Source organism: Rhyacophila brunnea, unplaced genomic scaffold (assembly GCF_057557595.1).
Source record: "Rhyacophila brunnea isolate RB1 unplaced genomic scaffold, BYU_Rbru_1.0 scaffold_13, whole genome shotgun sequence".
In the NCBI taxonomy this organism is placed as follows: domain Eukaryota; kingdom Metazoa; phylum Arthropoda; class Insecta; order Trichoptera; family Rhyacophilidae; genus Rhyacophila; species Rhyacophila brunnea.
The window spans coordinates 23338771-23360104 of NW_028232785.1; the positions used below are offsets into that span (position 1 = coordinate 23338771).

A 21334-nucleotide genomic window follows, 5' to 3' on the forward strand; every position below is an offset into this window, starting at 1 on the left:
TTGACTTTGACATATTATTAAACGTGAAAAATTTGTACGTAGTGAGCAGGCTGTTATTCTATTTTTTCTATCTTTTACACAACTATTACCGCTGAAAGTATTAGTTTGTGTTTAAATTCTCACTTAAATATTTATTGTGATTTTGTAATACAGAAACACACATGTTTGTTTGCAAAATACAACGGAAATTCCGTGTTGTGATATTGTTATATTGGAGACGTAACTAGCTTGTTTAAAAATTAATTGGCTACGTACTTCAACAATGAATGATTTAATCATGCAACGTCAACGGTAAGTACTGATTAAATATGAAGTCATTACCAAAATGGATAAAAATGTTATTTATTTTCCATGAAATTCACAAACGGTTCGTTTTGGCATGTTTACTTTCTATCTTACTCTAACGCATGGATATAAGGTATAAGCATGCTGAATGCTTTCTCACTCGCACGTATGCATTTCGCTCGAAGCTTTATACACACAATGTCTCCTGTAAAACTAAAAATTTTACGTGCTTCATTAAAGCGGTGTTTTTTACTGCTTCATTCAAGAATTGGCCTTCTGAAGTGACGAAGAGTATAGTAAACGATTCACTCGTACGCTTCGCCTTTTGGTATTTTCAGACACTATGTGCACTCACTAAAACGTAAATACACACTGATGTGTAATGTGTAAATACACTCTGTGGTGAGTGCACACACTGCCTGAAGTTGCCGCAAGGCGAAACCCGGGTCGCAAAAACGACTCAAATGGAATAGTACAAAACTTAAATCGGTTAGAATTTATACTCAGATAATCATCGGTGTTTTGTAAAAAGGGTGAATCAACCAGTTTGGCGAAATCGAGATTATAATGAAAATACAATATGTACCCCACTAGCTTTGTTGTGTAAAAACGGCGAATTTGTATCTACACAGGAAAGTACTTAAAAACGATAATCGATTAAAATTAAATTAATTAAAAATTACGAATAAAAGGCGGATGTTACATATTAGGCCTTTAAAAATATTATATAATAATGCCTATTATAATGTCAGTATTCTTTCTAAGCTTTATTATAAACTTGTTAGATATTTACGTACAATATATTCACAGAAATAAACAAGTCACTAATACAAAATCAAATTGTCGACATGGTTATTCCGCTGCACTGAAAACGACATGCACGCGAGATTGCTATGAATTATGTGCGTTACGTCAATAGTGACAACATTTTGAAGGGGTCCAAAAATGTGACATAATTTAAACAGGGGGATATAAATCTTGTGATCGACGGTGTGGAGATCAAAAATACCATAAATCAGGTAGACGAGTCAAGAAGTTACGAAAATTTGACTCGCTATCGATGCCAGCTAGAATCTGGTCAACTGAATTGATTTAAAATAACATTAATCAATCCTCTATAATTTTTTTCCAGGCGAGTGACTTCACAGACACGGCAGACTGGCCCCAGCTCGGCGTAGCGGGCGCTCCGGGTTCCCTCCCGCCGTCCAGCGGCTCTCAAACCGCATCGTCGCAGAGCTCGAGCGTCACCAGCTCCGCCGCACCTGCGCTTCTCAACAATACCGCAGTACCGGGCACCAGGGACAGCTCGGCCATGAAGGATTCCGTTCCTGTGGTCAGCGCCGCATTGGCGCAGCCCCTCAACGTAGAAGGCAGCATGGCCAACACCACTCAGAAGGTGAGCCATCGTTTATTTCATTTAAAGTTTGATTTTACGCATTCCTTCCACGGTGAATTTTATTACTGCAAAACCTGGTAGATGGCCGAGCGGGCCGACATTATATCAGCCTATAACGTCGTGGGTTCCAGGTTCGAATACTGGGTTTGGCAAACACACATTGTTTTTCAATTTGTGTTTGGAGTCATATGGGCCTAATAGGTTGAGCAAGTGGCCCATATGATCTTATTAGAATCAGAAATGGTCAAAAAAAGAAAAATTGGTGATGACCACAGTCTGGATAATCAAAAAAATGGTAGAACATTATTTTCTTCACGCCCATCATCGGGGGCATAGGGCAAGCACAAGTTCGTGCCACTTCCCTCAGTCCATTGCCAACTCTCGTGCAATTGTCAGACCTGCAGTGCATAGATTACTTTTGTAGCACCGCTGCAAGGTGAGGGAGGGCTGGCCATGGCGATGGAATCCTCGAGTTTGTGCCACAAGGGTGCGAAGTGTCACTCTCTGGCAGCAACTGGAACACATGTCCCAGTCACGTGACAAACGTGTCTCGGCTATTATAGTGGGCTTTTAACCTTGAAAGTGACGAGATCGTGATTTCTTCTAATTTAAATGATTGTTACTATTATTATGTCTGACTGTTCTTACACGAAGCCGTAATGCATCGTTTTCTCGCTCTAACTATGTCATATTTTCTGTCAAAACTTTCGAACTTCACGCTTATGTGGTATGTTTATACCTCGTGCTATGTATGCGGTAGACTCGTTATAAAATACTTTGGATCGATTGCAGGAGTCCCGTCCCCGATCGCAGGAGAAGCGAGACATCCAAGACAACGGCAACGGTAAGACGGTCGGCAAGGTGGCCCGCCACAAGTGGCTGCCCATCGACATTGACTTCAAGTCGCGGCCCGCCAAGGGTGGCGGGGGACGCGACGGTCCCGCTGCCGATCGACAGGACAAGTCACCCAGGGTTAATTCTTCGTCGCAGTATCATCACAGAGACGGAGGTAATTGATTGATTTCTTATAATAATATTTTATAAGTTTCTGTAGCATGCGTCCTGTGTTGGTATGAAAAGGTGCTTTTAAACGATTAGTTTTGCTATCAGATCAGTCCCGGCTTCAGTTGCTGTCAGTTGAACAGACATGTAAACGCAAAACTGAAGCGGCCGACTGAAACGTTTTCCGTCAGTTATCGTGTCCGTTTTTAGAGTTGCCAGATAAATTGACAATTTCGATTGCAATATTATTTCTTCAAATATAGATACTGCATTATACCAACCAATATGTTTGGAAAGTTATAAAAATAATTTTCATTTTTAGTGGATAAAAAATACGTAAATATACATTGACGTTATCCAACTGAACTGTCAACTGAGACTGGACGGATAACTAAACTGATCGTCTAAATACACCGCCATTTCCAATTTGAATGGACCAAAATGGAAACCTCGACTGAGCGGACAACAGATACTACTTTTCAACTACCTAACTACCTTGGTCTTCTGGACTAAGCATTAGATTGTAAGCACGATATGTCCACACGATAGCGGCCAAACTACCGCAATTGTGTTACTTTTAATCGTGCCAGATTGATTTTATGGCTGGACTAGGCGTTCCCTTAATCATTTACCGTGTGATATATGGGGCAGTGTTAACCATACATTTATTTAATATAATAATCAACTACATTAGGGGAAGGTATGCTATATCGTACCACTTCGTACTTAACTCCCTTTATTTATCGATTGAAAAGAGTCTAGAAAGTGAAAGAAGATTTAAATGAAAGTTCATCAAATTTCAGATATTTTATTAAAAAAAAAAACTTTTTAATAACTGGAACATATTAAAATATCAAGTTTAAAAAAAAGAGCTTTCGGTACGATTTGTCAAACTGGTAGGATAAATCGTACCACAAGTCCGTAAATCGTACCTAGTTTCGACATTTCAAATTTGCAAACAGGAAAATAAAATATGTTAAGCCATAATTGGCAAAATACCATTGGTAGTATTTTCTTGTCGATGTCATCTGAAATGATAACATGAAAACAGTTTGTCACAAAACAACTAATGGTTTTATTGTGGTAAGGTAAATGGTACCGGTACGACTTGCCAAATCATGTGTGGTACGATTTATCCAACTCGGAGTTTTATAAAATTAATATCCCCAAACCATAACCTATATATTTAAAACATTTTTACCGTGACTCAATATTAAACTGTATGAACATGTTAGCAAAACATTGTTTGAGAAAAAATTAAAAGACTTACCTTCACCCACGAAATCACCTTACGCAAAATCCGAAAAAGTTAGATGAAGAATGCAAAAAAGCGAAATTACTCAAATAACAAACGCACGCGTGCATTAAACATAAGTCAAACATGACAGGTCAACTATGAACTTGGCTACGCTTCTCTGAATGTTACTAGTCTTAAAAAATGTTGGCTAGTTTTAGAGATATTGAGGTGGTATGATTTATCTAACGGTACGATATAGCATACTTTCCCCTAATTAATGTGCTAATTTCATAGAATGTGTGGCTGCTTATACGTGTATATGCTTTGTGAACACATTACCACCACGTTACGTGCTGTCACAGTAAGCTCGCATATATAATTCAACATTCATATTTCTTAGTTGTATTAAAATGTAATTTATTTTGTTACAGATTCACAATCCTTAAACGGAGATGACTGGAGAGCCGGCGGTGGCTCCAGAGGGCGATACACGAGAACAGGTTGGTGCCATTCACTAAACAATTTATCTCTATTATATTGTCCTTTTAGTTGTATCATGTTGTATTTTGAAACTGGTTTGAGGCAGGTAATGCATGCACTGCGATGCGTTCATCTAGCGAATGCCCGAATGTAGACAGGGCTAAACACGGTCAAAGCGTGTTATATTTAGTGTACTAGAAAGAAAACGTAATGATTAATGACTTCCTGAAAGACATTCAAAAAATGTGGAGAAATAAACCGGTCCATATGAGGCTGCCAAGGTCCACTCCAGGCTGTACAACCAAAAAGAACCAAGATGTCATGGTTATTAGCCATAATATGTACAACACACATTACATTCGTAAAATCCAAATGAACACAGAGTGGGTAATCCACCGCACTGGATATTCTAATATTGCCATACCATGCAAATTGAATGCGCTAGTGATTTACGATCATGATTTTCATATTTCTTCGCGCAATGAGAATTTTTTTTTGAGAATGTTATTAAAAAAGATACTTTGTGTGTTACAGGACGCGGTGGTGGTCGGTTCTCGGGGCGTGGCGCGAGGGGAGGCTTTCATCACAGAACGCCTCGTCCTCCGGCGGCACTCATTGCCGACTACAGACACGACTACTCACAGGTAAATTCAACAATCATCGTCAATCACTTACAAATGTGTTAGATGTCGATTGTTTGTGAATATACTGTATTAATTAAATTAAAACACGATATTTAATACCTTACCTTGAAATCGCTGAAAAAAATGATGCAAATGCTAAATATAATACGGGGTATGAAACATCCAAAATAACGTTTGTTAACATTAATACTAAGGCGCCTCGCACATCTAATCTCATCTAATGTTGAATACGTTACCAAATGGCGCTCCGCACATTGGTGAAATACGACATTTTAGCTTGAAAAAAAAACAGCTGTTGTTGCTTGCAACTATTTTTATGTGATTTCGCCTGCATATTGCAGTGTGACCGAGTTGCGATCACGCATGCACACAGGCTACAATTCAGTCATTTCTACACAGACATCAAGTTTGCCGGCCACTAGTCTGAGTATATTTTGACGTTTCGAGAGAGACTGTTGCTAGGCGCGTATGTGGTGGTTCAATATGAAACATCAGTGCGATTTATGGCTGTGCCGGAGACAATGTCGAGTTTAGATGTGTGAGCCGGCTTAATATCAATGCAGACGTACATAACCTCAAAACTTACATTATATTTTGTGTCCCTTTGTTTCCAGGTGTATCAAGCGGCGGCAGCTGCAGCGGCTGCCAAAGCTTCGGGGGTGTCTCCCCCAATTCCTCCGCCCCTGCCGCCATCGCAGGGTCCATTCCTGATGCCGTACCTCGGCACATACTTCTATGGGGCAGGGCCGGCGGGATACCTCAACCTCGACGCCCCCACACTGAAGGATTATATCAAGAAACAGATGTGAGCATTAATAACTAACATACTATTATGTCAAATGATTCGCGGAGAATGTATCACTTCAGATTTTATATTACAGTAAAACCTCGTTAATACGAATTCCATGGGACCGAAAATCGAAAAAAAATTACGAATTACGAATTACGAAATGTATGGGGAAAAATATAAAAAATTTTGATTTTTATTAATTTCGTTTCTGATCATAGATGTGCCTACCGAATTGGGTCATAAAATGTCAGGATTATTTTAATTACCATCATAAAATAAGTAATTTTTGATGTTTTAACCCGATCGGCGCGTTAAGTTTCCATACAAAAGATGTGCTGTCCGCGGTAGGTTTTTCGAAATGTTATTCTTCGCTGTATTATAATAAATACGGCAGTTAAAAATTGTGGCTACAACTGTTATCATGCCTAGATACATAAGGATCCAAGTGCCACACTAAAACACATAATAGAGTGTTGAATTTAGCTGTGTTTACTTTAACAAAACTACTGTATTGCTTTGTTCGGATAAACTCTGTAGCCATTTTCGATGACAAAGCACTTGACTTCAAAACAAGTGCGCCGATGAAGACAATTAATCACTGACTAATTTTATTTTACTCGTGTTAAAAACACTTAAAAATGCCATAAAAATTATTGAAAATAATAGCTTTTATTGGTGACTTATGAATTATTGTTAATTAGTGTAAGTTTTATTGATGACAAATCCATTAAAATTGGACGGTAGTCACCAGTTTTATTTCGTGGCATAGATTGTGTCAGCATTTTACATGTTTTATGGGCCATTATAATTTAAGCGTAAAGGTGAGTCCACACTGGTTGAAAATATTATAATAATTTTTTTGTTTTTTTTTTAGTGAAACTTGGATTTTGTAGATTACTTTTCAGTTTTATTGAGCATTGTGTTATGTTAGTGATTGTCATTTTATGTTTTGTAAAAAAAACAATATTTATTTTTTAAATTGCGTAAATTTTTCCAAGTGCTATAAAAACTTTTTTTTTGGGTAAGGTTTTAAAAATTTATAAGCATTAAATTGTACGCGAAGATAATATGTAATATAGTTGAAAAGTCAATATTCCATGATTTATATTTTATACCTACCCGTGTGTTTTTTTAGCAAAAATTTATACGTTTTATATATTCCTTCATAGTAATTCGTAATTTATTTATAAAACTTGCAATCCTCTAAAATATAATAATATATATTTTTTCATTCCGTGTGGACGCATCTTTACTAAATATTTACGACTTTCAATAATGAGCTCGATTTATGACTTTGAAACAATTAGGGAGACACATGAGTAATAAATGACATAATCCAGAACACAAGTTCAAGTACATTTTTAGAAATATTACGACAAATTTCTTTTCGTTTTTTGGTTGTCTTTTTCGTATTCCCGCACATGATGTAAAAATCGCGGTGAATTCAACTTTACACGGTAAATACTCGGCGCACACTCAACTCGAATGAAATATATTTTGTATACCTACTGCGCAGCCGCGAAAAATACCGCGTAGATTTGAACTGATGCAATCGGACCGGCGAATCTCGATAGATCGAAGGGGTTCGAAAGATCGATGTTTATGAAATTAAAACAACATATTTTTGACAGAGTTATCGATATGGCGGTACGAACACGAATCAGAGCATTTTTCAATACAAAAATTAATACTATGCGTGAAGTATTTCCTACTTTACCGACATTTCAATTTTCGATATCAACAGTTGCGACATCCGCCCAGTATCAGAGCTTATGTAAAAAACAACATATGTCCCATCCGCGGCGATCGGGTTAAGGAAAGTCTGTCACAATTTTCAATGACTGGCCCATGAAATAGTGTACGTTATTACGATTTATTGGATATTTTTATATGCCAGGACTCTGAAATCTTTTCGAATTACGAAATTCGAATTAAAGGTATGGTTTTATATGAAAATAATGTTGAAGGGACTTTTTTTCAGGAAAATTTCGAATTACGGCAAATTTCGAATTATCAGTGTTCTTACTAACGAGGTTTTACTGTATCTTGTTCTCTAAGTATGTGGTCTTTGTGTCAAATTATGACAAGTACAATGTTAGTAATGCGGAGATCGGTGTTTCATTTGGTCAAACCGAACTATTGAAATAATAATACAATTTTACATGCTCGGAATACACGTTTTCCCGCTAATTTTTGCAGTCCCGTTTCATTTTAATACATTTAATTCCCGGTTTTACATTTTTTATTTCCTGCAATTTACGTGTGAAATACAGGTAACCCAACCCGCATTGATCGTGGAGGATACGTTGTTGACACTGCAAAATTTCGCAATCAATAGGGGATTTGCAAAAACAGCAAATATAAAATATGATAACACTTTACAAAATTAACATTCATTTTGTTACGAGTTGCAAAATAGAATCTACAACCCTGTTTGGCCTGTCTATAATTATTGCTGTTAATTATTATTGGAATTCATTACAATATTATAGATTGAATTGAACATATTCAATTCAATCTATAATATTGTAATGAATTCCGAACACGTCCCGGTTCGTTTTATTTATAGACGTCATATCTGCAGTGCCTAAGACCATGATTACACAACACAATTGTATTTTTATTGGAACAACAAGAGAAAAGGAACATTGCCAAGAGGTGAAAGAAAGGAAAGTGTTCGGAGGAGTCTAATATAGTAATTTCCCATCATTGAACGATACCCTGTGTATGTTTTCAGCGAGTACTATTTCTCTCCGGAGAACCTCATGCGTGACTTCTTCCTGCGCCGCAAGATGGCGTCTGACGGTACCATTCCAGTGACGCTCATCGCCTCTTTCCACCGCGTGCGCGCCCTCACCGTGGATCTGCCGCTCGTCATGGAAGCCATTAGGGCTTCCGACAAGATTGAACTTATCAACGGATACAAGGTATGTTATATCGCCTTCTTCTGTTACGTCGAAGGGGGTTAAAGATAATCTTTAAATGTCAGGTATTCAAAACAAATTTTAGAAAATAGAATGATATTAAATTAGGAGTTGTAGGTATGATTATAATTACTGAAACGATCCGTATTACTCAACCGACGACGCAAATGCGAATTTAAACAATTGTCAAGAACACAAGGGAAAGACTAAAAAAAATAGATTGCTAACAAAGATGTTGAAAACCTCCTTCTATAGATAGAGATGGAGCCTAAATGAAAGATATTAGAGCATAAAAAGATCCACAGTTCCAAAAATCAAGTTAGCTACAGATTTGCAGAGAACTTCACACTGCTGCTATGACATTTATTTGCCAATTTGCATGGTGTATGAAAAGACAATCTGTCACGATGAATAAATAAGCGGTTAACAAAACTACACTTTGGCATTATATTCTTGAAAATCTTTGTGTAAAATCATGTGATCACGATGAACATATAAATTGGCTGCCATATTATGTGAATAAGAAACTGAGCGATGATATTATTTGTGGTGTTTACCAACATAACTATTCTTCACACGTTTTCTAAATAATTTCAAATGTCATCAGAAATAATGTATAAGTAGTCTTTGGTTGGTAAGTTAATTAGAAATACAATCATACATATATGTGATGCGTACAATTTATGTAATGTAACCAAACATATTCATACCAGTCATTATTATTTCATTAACAAATGTTATCTGTTGACAATTAACATTTAGAGATCATCAATTTTTTTGATTATTTTAACAGCTGTTCTCTATTATTAAATGATGCTCGCAGGTGCGCACTCTGTACGAGCCGACAAAATGGCCGATACTGGACTCGGGTGGCATGCCGAACCCCGAGAGCGCTGACCACACGGTCGGGCCTGTAGGACCCGACCACGGTGCCCTTGCCAGCGAGGGCGGAGCTGATGCAGTGCTGCCCAACGACCACAGTCAAATGGCGGTCGTTAACTCGCTGCACGGCGCCAGGGAAGACGAGTTGGAGTCCATGGATGACAATATGAGGTAAGTTCCATTGTGGTTTGGTCAGGCAGGGTTTAATTGAATTTTAAAAACTAACCTACACCTACATAGTTCAATGAAAACAAATATGTACAAATAATAATATCGTCTCTGTTCTGGCAGAACACACTAACTGGAGAATACTAGTTTTGAGTAATTTGACTCTGAAGTTGTTAAAATGTTTGAAATGGTCTATCATGTGAGTTTATTAAGTAATCGTAAAAAGGATGATTTTGAAATAAAGACTGTTTATTTATTAAGAAGTTTTCCAGACAGTAAAGTTTGAAATAAGGAACATTTTGGTATAACTAACTTAATATGTCATTTTTTCGAATTAGTGTCTTCTGCCAGAACAGTGACGATATTTGATTAAGAAGTTTTCCAGACAGTAAAGTTTGAAATAAGGAACATTTTGGTATAACTAACTTAATATGTCATTTTTTCGAATTAGTGTCTTCTGCCAGAACAGTGACGATATTTGGTTTTGGAGTTACATCATCCATGATTTAACAATGTTACAATTTTATTGGAATTACATCATTTGCAAGACGGGTAGAAATTAACAACGGCTACTAGATGGCATTCAAAGTCAATTTTGGATTAAAACGGAGTTACACATTTTTTAGTTTCAATGACAATAATATGATTTACCTCTGCTCATATTATGAGGGAAAGATAGAAAACCAACATATTTGTTGTTGTATACCGTCATCGATAGCTAAAATTCCATGTCACTAATGATTTGTTTTCTAAATGAAATTTCTGTTTCTCTACAACAGAAGCCAGCATCTTTCTCAGCTGTCATCTGCGAATGTCCCCCAAAACAACGGCGTCTCTTCTACGATAGCTCCCCTGCAAAACCAGGCGGCGCCACCTTCCCACTTCTTCCACCAGCCTCCCATGGCCAACCATCTGATACAGGCCACGTCGGGACACTTCGGAGTCATGAACCCCCTGATGCAACACAAGCCTGGACAGCACCCCATCACCAATACTGTCGAGTGGGCCAACAGTGGTGCCGGAGCCAGCCCTGCCGGTGGACGGAATACCGGGCGCGGTGCGCTCTTGGGGCTCTTCCCCGCTGCAGTTAGGAGTCTGGGTGGGGCGCCCCCTTCGCTTGCCCCTCTCTCAGGCCCCCTCAAAGCTGTGCCGCCTCCCCCACTGCCGAGGTAATAAAAATTATGATTTTTTAAAATACACATTCTAAGAACGACAATACACAAAATCTTAACTTTGGCTAGTGCTGTAGAGTATTCAGATCCATGGCTGATTGTAAAACCTAAATATCACTATCCCAAGCTCTCTCCACCCAGACACTGCTTTTCTCCACCTTTATTCCATTGTACCCACCGCGAGTGGGATTATTAAATTGTCATTACATTGGTTACTCTATGTTATACCTGTCATAACCAAGGTAATAACAACTCAATAATCCCATTGTGATACATTCCACTCGAGGTGGGTACAATGGAATATAGGCTCTGGGAGTAATCCTATTTTAATTCAGTGCGGTGGTGTCTCTTATTACACTGTAAAATTACATTGTGCATTGCTAAATCCCATTATTTAAGACAAGATATTTTTAATTATTTCTATGCTTCTAAGCTGCCATATTGTTTCAATACGCTAGCTTACAAAATATTAATTACCAGTCCTGCCACAATAAATTCATTCTAGAAATGGTATTATGTGCTGTAATACTCTCTCTATTATAGTCATAAGCTCTGTGGTTGATGGTGAAATTGTCGTTTTATTATTCCAGGAGTTTCCGAACGGTGATGGTGAAACCGCCGGCAGAAGACCATTTGAATCCTGATGTGCCTGAATTTGTTCCTACCGTCGCGCTGTTCACTGATGTCGACACCGGTAAATAAACATTTACAAATGATTTCTTCGTAATATTTGCTTTATTACATACAAAATATCAACATAACTTTCGAATGTGGCTTATTCCACAATCGTTTAGTTTCAAAGACTGCTTGTTTCATATTAGCCAATAGCTCAGGTTTTGGGTCATGTGACAAACATTTTAGTGGTATGTCATTTCGTTGAATAGGCGGATTAATTCAAAATGTTAAGTTGCAGAAACAGCTCAATCCAACCTTCACTTTCAAACCCGGCTTGATCCAAACATTAATTAATGTAAATAGATTCTTTATTAATATTGAAATGAACAAGTTTCCCTTTATTTTCTATTTTAAATATACTGCACTACAAATTAGTCTATAAAACGGTTTATTGCATTTCGTCACAATAAAATTAATAAACCTTTGAATTGTCATTTCGTTTCATGCAATTATTTCCCATTGCCTTTGTTGCAGCGAACGTTGAAGAGTCTCCGGAAGACGCTGAGCCCTCCGGTAAATCTCCACTCGCTCAAGATGCCGGCGTCCCGGGAGACGGCAACACCAGGGGGACAGTGCGTGGCGACAGCGTGGAAACTGATGCCAGCGAGGATAGTGCTGCTGTTGATAAAGGCGTTGCCATGGCGACAGCCGCTGCCAAAGCTGATGGACAGCTTTCTGACATCTGGACTGAGGTTAGTTTGCCACCTGGACACTTTATTTACACAGCGAGCCATTTATCGCAGCCCACCGATATTACTAGCGTAATTATACTCATAATTACCTGGTTTCTGATTAAAATTATTAATTTACAAGTAAAATTGTGTGGCATCCACGCAACGCATTCTTAGTTCAGATCTAGAATAATGTTTTCCGTCTAGGGCGCTATACATTTTAAACGTTGAAATTAAACATGTTTGAAAACAGTTTTTATACAATGATTACATACAGATGGCGTGCTGTTTGAACGGACACAAATAGTATATATTAACACATTCGCGGACATGACGTCTATAAATGTCGTGTTTTGTGAGATGTGATATGACAGTCTATTGACGTCATGTACTGTGGAACGGAATACGATATGACGTTTCTAGAAGTCGTATTTTGGATTAAAACAATAATATGTTTCCTGCTACTTGTCTCACGGTGCGAACATAATATTTCCATTAGATAGTGTCGTATCTTAAGGGGGGACATGCTCGTCGAAGGTCAAAATTGAGTTTTTATTGTATTTTCAAACCATGATCCTGGACACTCCTTAAACGTTGTAGATAATCTATTTATATAATTTTGAAGCCTTATTATCCTTTATAGTTATTTTAAACATTTGATGACTGCATGAAGTATTTTTGTTACATGAATGGTCAAAGACATAGCTTATAATAAATATCTTTAGAATCATCTTCAAATGTGTTAATCTTGCCGATTTTTTGAATAATAAAATGCCTAATTCTTGTCAAATTTGGGATCACAGAGATTATCAAAATAATTTTTTATCGTGAATATTTTACAAAAATTATCTCGTAATAAATTATACTAATGGTTTTATAAATGCGTTTAAAAATTAATAAATGTAAAAAATCTTAACACCACTGCACAGTTCTGTACCGAAATATGACTATATTCTAAAACATTAGAGCGAGAGGTTTAAAAGAATACTATTTTATGTAACAAAAATACTTCATGCAGTCCTCAAATGTTTAAAATAACTATAAAGGATAATAAGGCTTCAAAATTATATAAATAGATTATCTACAACGTTTAAGGAGTGTCCAGGATCATGGTTTGAAAATACAATAAAAACTCAATTTTGACCTTTGACGAGCATGTCCCCCCTTAAGACTTCACTTATTTCTATATACTTCAATAGAAAATTTAAAAAATGAATAATTTAATGTGTCATATCACTAATTAGCTAACATGTGTCCGCGAATGTGTTAACACATAATTTGAAACACAAAGAACTCGCCCGGGTGGTGAATGATCTATTTGAATTTCTTTCAGATCAAATTTTGCGATGTGTCAAAATATATTTCTGCAGGGCTATTGTGACTTTTATCAACAATAATTATTATAAATGGTAGCATTTCTCGCTGGGATTTTGAAAAACATCAGAATAGCAGGGTTGCATACTGTAGCATAATGACATATTATTTGTTGCAGGTGAAGAGACGCTCGAAAGGCGGCTCAAAGGAGAAGACGGTGGTGACAGGAACGGGGGCAGGTGGCGCCGGCAGTGCCAGTGCTCCCCTCAACATGTCCCGCGGCACGGTGGTTGCCGACCCCCGCGAGGAGCTGGACTTTCAGTTCGACGAGGAGTTAGACCACAATCTGCCGCCACCCCGTCAGAACACATTTACCGAATGGTAAACTTTTCATCTTGTGATATTCTTATACATTTAGTAAGCGCAAACGTGAGTGTGTTGCGGCCTAAAAAAAATTGTGACTCAATTGATTAGTATTGCCATGGCAATGTGTAGGCCTCGTACATGTTGTGTTGCATATTCGTCAGACCAGTGGTGAAGAGTACTTTTCGAAGTACAGTAAAACCTCATTAAGGCGTATGGGTTTATTCGCAAGAATCAAATTTGACGTAAGCGCCATGAAAAATAACAATGCTCGAAGCGTAAAAAAACAAAAATCGTTAAAAGTGTTGAATTAATAATATTTTTTTCCTAACAAATTTTATAAACATTTTTGTAGTCGGTAGAATAAATTATAAGAATAAAAATAGTAGACCTCTAAATAAGAACCTCATATTATTGATATGCTGAATTTGTGAAGTGACACCTTTTCTTGAACCTATCATATTGTGGGTTCAAATTCAAATATTTTTCAAAAAAAAATCTAATACTTATGTATGTTTCTGAGGTGTTTCAAATTGGTATATTATTTATATATATCGGTGTGTATGAATACAAAAGTTATTCATTTTTTCATGAGCTCACATTACAAATTATAAGTTTAAAACATTCACAAGATGCATAAAAGATTTCTCTTATTATTGCGTTTTTATTGAATTATAAAAACATGACTCATAAAAGAAAGCAATTCAATGAATATTTGTCGAGGTACAATTTTTTTTAAATTTATTACGCAACAATCAAGATTTAAGAAACCATTATTATAATAACGTGTATTTGACGGCAGTACGTTTTGGTCGCCGCGGAGGATTTCGGAACATTAGTGTGTATAGAAAATTAATAATTGGTTCTTTAATTAGTGTACAGGCTTAACGGTATGTAATGTATTAGAATAACTATTATAAATTATTATTTTTTATTTTTTTTTCTTTTCTATTGATAGCATCTAATATAATTATGATATTGAGGGTTTCTTATATCCATCGACCGTGTTAGTCTAGGATCAATGAGTTCAGGCAATATACAATAATTCATATAAATCTTGTCAGTTGTGATGTAAAGAGTAATATTGTTTTTATTATTCAATGAACTAGGTTCTTACCTCAATATATTTTTTACTTGTGTTAAATAATTACTAATAAATGCCTAAGGTGATTCCATTCAATTCAACTCGGCATTAAATATATTAAATTCTAATGGATTTAAGTTTTGTACTATTTCATTTGAGTCGTTTTATGCGATCCTGGTTTCGCCTTTCGACATCGTCAGGCACTATGCGCACTCATCAAATACACACTGACAACGAAAGCAGCTAATTCTCACTTAACAATAAATTAATACAATAAAGTAAGGTAAAAACTTTATCACCTACCTATTAAGTCAAAGTGCACAATGAAAAATTTAACAAACAATTAATTATGAATAGTTGAATTGTGGCAGTATGAAAAAAAAAGATTTTACCACAAACCATCTGAAAAATACATACATCATAAAACATATACGTGATTTTCTGCCCCAAAACACTTATTTTATTATTATTTTGACGATTAGGAAAATTATGACACATGTTTCAGTGGCCATTACTATGACAGCATTCGAAAACGTATTTTACTTTAAATTTTCTACAAATTTACTATTTGTGACATAAACCACTTAAGATCGATAATAAATAGACCTTGAAAAATAATATTATTTTGTTTCTATTGATAATGCCAATAAACATACTCCTGGATACGTCCCTTTGAAAATAACAAAACATGGCGACCCAGGTACATAAAAACTGTATTAAGTACATGCAAAGTTTTTCAAATCGTTTAAAGCCCAACCAAGTAGGTATTTATCAAAATAATTAAAGTCCACCTATATTTTATCTAAACTGCTCAAGTCCAAAATATTTTTTTTTATAAATGTTGCACCGAACGAATACCTTTAGGACTTCTTTGTAGCCATCGTGGTTATAAGATTCAATTATCTTACAATATCTCACATGCTGCAACCATTTGTATTACAAGATAATAAATAATATAATATAACTACATTTTTCTCAGTTTGACATTCACTGGTATTTTATGATGTTTGATTTGTCAACACAAATTATAACACCTGGTCTACGTCATGTGGTCTTGCCAATTTGATTGTTACTGCAATGCGAGTAAAGGTCATTTTTCTATGAATTAAAATACTGTTCGCGACGGATAAAATTTTGGAAAAAAAAGACGTCCTCACCCTTTGAAATTCAGAAGCCTACTAAGGTTAGAAATGAGAAATTAGAAAAACTATATGGATCAATCGATCAAATGGTCTCTTTTTGTTAATTTTGCAAAATAATTATATATCTAAATTGTCTGAAAATAGGATAAATACATGAAAACGTACGACGTGTTTTGGTAATATAGCGTCACTAATTGTACCGAATTTATAGGGTTTTATTTATTTTTTCATTGTTAATTATTATTTATAGTATTACGGAAATGTTATATTATAATAAAAAAATATTTTTATTGTGCAGTATATATTATTTTGTGAGGAAAAATCATTCAAAATTGGCTGATGTATACTCAAACTAAAATGGCTTTAAAATCTTTATTTTTCTGAAATTAAAAAAAGTACATGAGTTAATCAATGAAATGTATTGTTTTACCCATTTCTTTCATACAATATATACCTGCAAAACCATTATTAAGTTCAAAAAGTCACTGTGGCGTGACAGTCGTTTTGGCCAATTTCGAAAACAGGACCGACTATTTGTCATTTATTTTAAAAAGTAAAGCGAATCAGAAAATTTTAATGACACAAAAAGTGTTATTTGAATATTATTTATTAGATTTTAAATAAATAAAGTGTTTATTATGTGTCGATTTGTGTTAAACGTCCTTGCCATTTCCACGATTCTGAGAAGACAGGAAAAAACGGGTCCAATGGCCTTAATACTGACACGGTTAATTCGAAAATGATCTAATTTTTAATTGTTTGCCGATTTGTTATGATAATTTGTCGTTAGAAGTCACGGTATTCTGAACATGAACAAAAACATGATATATTTACATATAGGCTATTACAGCCTTTGAACACAGGAAGTCAGTGGTAAATAAACGATAAGTAATAATATATTGTGACAAGTATTACATTATATCGTCACCGTTCAGGCAAAAGTCACCAACCCTAAAAACATAGTTTTGAGATATCGCAATTTGAAAGTTTGAAAATGCAGGAAAAATCAGATTTTAATGTTTTTAAGGTTTTATCTACATTAAATTATTTTTTCATGTCTTAATAATTTCTTTGAAGTAATTTTACTTTTTGATGCTAATTAAAACATCTGGAAGGTTTTGAAGGAGGCAAGGTAGCTCAATTATGGTTTGGTGCCTTTTGCTTGTTAATAATCTGAACAATGTTAGCCAAAAGAAGGATCAGTAAAACTCACCATCCATAGTACAGTGACTTTTGCTTGTATATTTATAACAAAGGATTTATTTTTTTTATATAGTCAATAATGTCTATTCACCTATAATGACTTTTGCTTGTTAAGATTTTATCGAAAGCCATTTAGTGAAAAACAAATAATTCGGATTTAAGCAAAATTTTACTAACTAATGTACCGTGGTGAGTTTTGCATCTTGAAGAACATAATTTTACGCTTCGGGTGACATACTCAACTCAAAACTGCCATTTTCAGGGTTGGTGACTTTTGCCTGAACGGTGACGATATTACGTATCTATGCCTCTGTTGGTCTGTTTCTGATATTATGTGTTATAAAATTTATTGTTACTAACTAATGTAGGATTTTAATAATCGCTTAGTAAGAAATCTTCTCCCACGCCTGAGAATTATTTTTTTATATTTGTGGTCCAGAATGCAATTATTCATCTCGGGTGGGTAGTGCAGCCACGTTCAAACTTATTTATCATAAAATGAACAGTTATCACCATTGGAGTTCATGCAAACCAAATCCAACTCAGCTTTGATCTGCTGAAAATAAATGCTTGTTCAATTTACAGGTCTGACGGCGACGAATCGGATTGCGATTTTGCCGACCGCGACATCAACAAGCTGGTGATCGTGACCCAGACGGCCGGCAACCACGCCTCCCATCACCACAATCACCATTCCAACGCCTCGTCCGTTTCCTCGGTCACTTCGCAGCACGCCCCCTCCACCCGGATGGGCGCCGGGATGCAGAAGCATGAGGGCCGCGACAGGACGGGCACCGCCCGCTGGGAGAGCCGAGTCAAAATGTCCAGGGACATGGAGCAGGCCATCAGCGACGGATTATATTTCTACGAAGAAGACTTATGGACTGAGACAGATTATGTGAGTTAACCTTCGTAGTTTTCCGCTGACTTCCGTTTGATATTAACGATGTTAATAGCGCCTGTATAAGTGCATGGATTTACTGGCACTAGTGTGTAAATTCAACTATTGCAATAATAACTGTTTATATGTAAAAGTGCTGACTGTCTCACCAATCTCATTCTTCAAGTGTAAGCTAGACACATCATTTAATGGTGTTATCTATATTTTGTCTGGTTGTGAATATTTTGGTAAATGTCAAAAATGCTCTGCACAGTCTGGTTCATATTTTTTCCCGTCGGATTGCCATTGTCGATCTACTGCGCACTGATATCACACGAGTTGCAAATATCGCGTGAAAATTCATAAGCTTCTGAACATTTGATCCATACATGCAATCTTGCAACTTGCACGATAAAATGTGTTTACACGTGCATTTTCTTGTTATCTTCTTCTTCGATGGCGCTACAGCTCAAGTCGAGCCCTGGCCTCCTCCACCGCCGTCCTTCAGCCGGAACGGTCCTCCACGTGTCTTTTCCAGTTCATGATTTTTAGCAGCTGGTTGGCATCTTTTGTAATGTTGTCACCCCATCGTGTGCGTGGCTTTCTCACTGGCCTTTTCCCCCCTGGGTTTCCTTCGAGGATCTTCTTCGGTATCCGTGACTCAGGCATGCGCTGGACATGGCCTGCCCAGTTTAGCCTCTGGAGTTTTATGAAGGTGGAGAGTTTTGAATCTTGGTATAAGCGGTATAGTTCCGTGTTGTACTTAATTCTCCACTCCTCACCATCATTCATGGGTCCGTATATCCGCCTCAGGATCTTTCTCTCAAAGCAATCCACCATTTCAGCTGCTTTCACATTTAGCGTCCATGGCTCGCACCCGTATGCAACGACTGTGCGTATGACGGTTTTATAGAGCCGGCATTTTCTTGTTATGGCCGTGATTATACGAACTGTCAGCAGTAAATCCATTGTAAACGGGGTATTACACTTTGGTGTGTTTTGTACAATATCGTGACTTGACACTTCATAACCTCATAATAGCCATCTTCTTCTTTGACCATATCCGCTCCTCAGAGCATGTACACCACACTGCACCTCTTAGAATCCCTGTCGCTCGGCAGTCTTCTTGCACCATGCCAGCATCCCGTAGCTCTGCCCCCAATGACACCAGAATCCGGTTGGTTTGAATAACAGGAGAGCCAGGTTAAAATTCTCTTGAGGTATCCGCAGCATGTGTTCCAGCCAGGTCCAACATCATCTCTTCACTCTCAGACGATAAGAAACCGCTTGGTCCGCTCTCATATTTCCTCGGTCCTTATAAAGTTATACCAGTGTCCGCTGCAAGAATCTGTTCTCGAAGCTCAGTATAATGCTGCTGAGCCTTCATAAGCTGCCATGACTACCATCAGAATGCAAGCGTTGAATAGGTGATATTTTTGGTTTTAACTGAATATAATCGTGAGTCCCAGACATTCCGCATTGAGTTGAATCTTGCTTCAGCCATTCCCATCCGGATACTGAACTCTCCTTACAAAGTGTCACCTCCCGTGATGTTCACCCATAGTTATTTAATGCTGTCGATGATTTACCATCGCTAAGATCACATCGATAGATACCGAGTATCAGTGGCGAAGGGTGGAGGTAGGCTATGGAGATCCGACATAAATATGGCATGCTAAACTTTGTCAGTCATACTTATTTATTTTTATTGAACCAAGAATATAAATTGCAAATGGTGCTGGTTAGTTTATAAAATTAAATTAAACCCTTTGATGAGAAAAGGTATGTAAGGAGTTACAGAAGTACAAATATTGGAGACGGAAACCGAACCGCTGGTATCGGCTTTTTTCATTGCCACACGGCTAAATGATACTCGTTTGGAAAATGCCCACTTCCAACTCTGTGCGATCATATGAATAAATATTTTTTTCCAGGAGCGGAATCGGAGACAACGGGAGCTGGCCCGCTCGGAGCAACTGAGCCTCGAGCAGGAACAATCGGAGCAAAGGATAAGGCAACAGGAGACGCCTCCGCCTCCCCCGCCTGCCTCTTACGTGAGTCGTCTATATTAGCATGAATACAAAAAAAAAAAAAAACAATTAAAGAAGTAGGTAGACACTAGCAACATTTCTTCTATAAAGTGTGTACGCTTGTAAGAAAATTTGTCCACACAGTTTCCAACTCCTGTACACAGAAGCTGTCTTCAGGTGAACAGGGATTACATTAAAATTCTTTTGGTTCTCATTATTGTAAGGAAAGATTCTTTACATATGTCCTTACATACAAAAATCCAAGAAATCTGTTGTAGACTTCTGACATATTAGAGCAGGGGTAGTCAGTCTGTCCCTGCCGCCCACTAGTGGGCGTTCCAGTTTTCATGTTGGGCGGTAGGGTTGAAATTGAAGGTGTATATACCGCCTGAATATTTCCGAAAGAGGAGACCTTCGTTTGTTCCACACAAAAATTGAGCCATATGTCCAGAATTTAGTTTCGCAGCATCAGCCATCAGCCTCAGGAATTTCATTAGACTTCATGCTTCTATGTATGCAAAGTATAAATAAAAAAAATGGATTTAACTACAGTAAGTTGTTTTATAAAGATTTATTCTGCCACTCTTAGCGAAAGTCTGACATAAAGTATTTGGTAAGTAATTAATATTATAATGCTTAAACTTGCTGTAAGTCTGCTTTATAAATTTTATAAAGTAAAGTTACTTCCCTACTTTATAAATCACCATTACTGTGGAACCGATGGGTGGTTAGAAAATATTACTAACAGAGATACAAAAGTGGGCGGTAGGTATAAAAAGGTGACTACCCCTGTATTCGAGAATAATTGGCAAAATGTTACATATAACTTATAATAGCACTCATTTAGGTTGATTCAATATGGTGGTCTTTACTGGTTTTCAGTTTGCCCGCGTGGAACAAGGTGAGGAACAGCAAGGAAGAAAGGACCCACGGAAGGCTCGCTTCTATGCCGTCAGCAAAGACCCCCACACCACAGATTTGAGGTCAGTCAA

The 21334-nt window shown here is 37.0% G+C and overlaps 1 protein-coding gene across 2 annotated transcripts in view; it reads left to right on the forward strand.

The window, feature by feature from the left end:
- The window catches only part of larp (La related protein), a 56874-nt gene that overhangs the window by 22482 nt on the left and 13058 nt on the right, over nt 1-21334 (forward strand). For both annotated transcript variants that reach the window (XM_085940590.1, XM_085940591.1), the window contains exons 4-17: nt 1418-1681; nt 2474-2690; nt 4352-4420; nt 4935-5044; nt 5659-5849; nt 8572-8761; nt 9582-9811; nt 10588-10977; nt 11571-11674; nt 12130-12347; nt 13819-14021; nt 18018-18330; nt 20247-20366; nt 21225-21325. In XM_085940590.1, the coding sequence (XP_085796716.1) occupies nt 1418-1681; nt 2474-2690; nt 4352-4420; nt 4935-5044; nt 5659-5849; nt 8572-8761; nt 9582-9811; nt 10588-10977; nt 11571-11674; nt 12130-12347; nt 13819-14021; nt 18018-18330; nt 20247-20366; nt 21225-21325 (2720 nt within the window). The remainder of the gene's footprint in view (nt 1-1417; nt 1682-2473; nt 2691-4351; nt 4421-4934; nt 5045-5658; nt 5850-8571; nt 8762-9581; nt 9812-10587; nt 10978-11570; nt 11675-12129; nt 12348-13818; nt 14022-18017; nt 18331-20246; nt 20367-21224; nt 21326-21334) is intronic.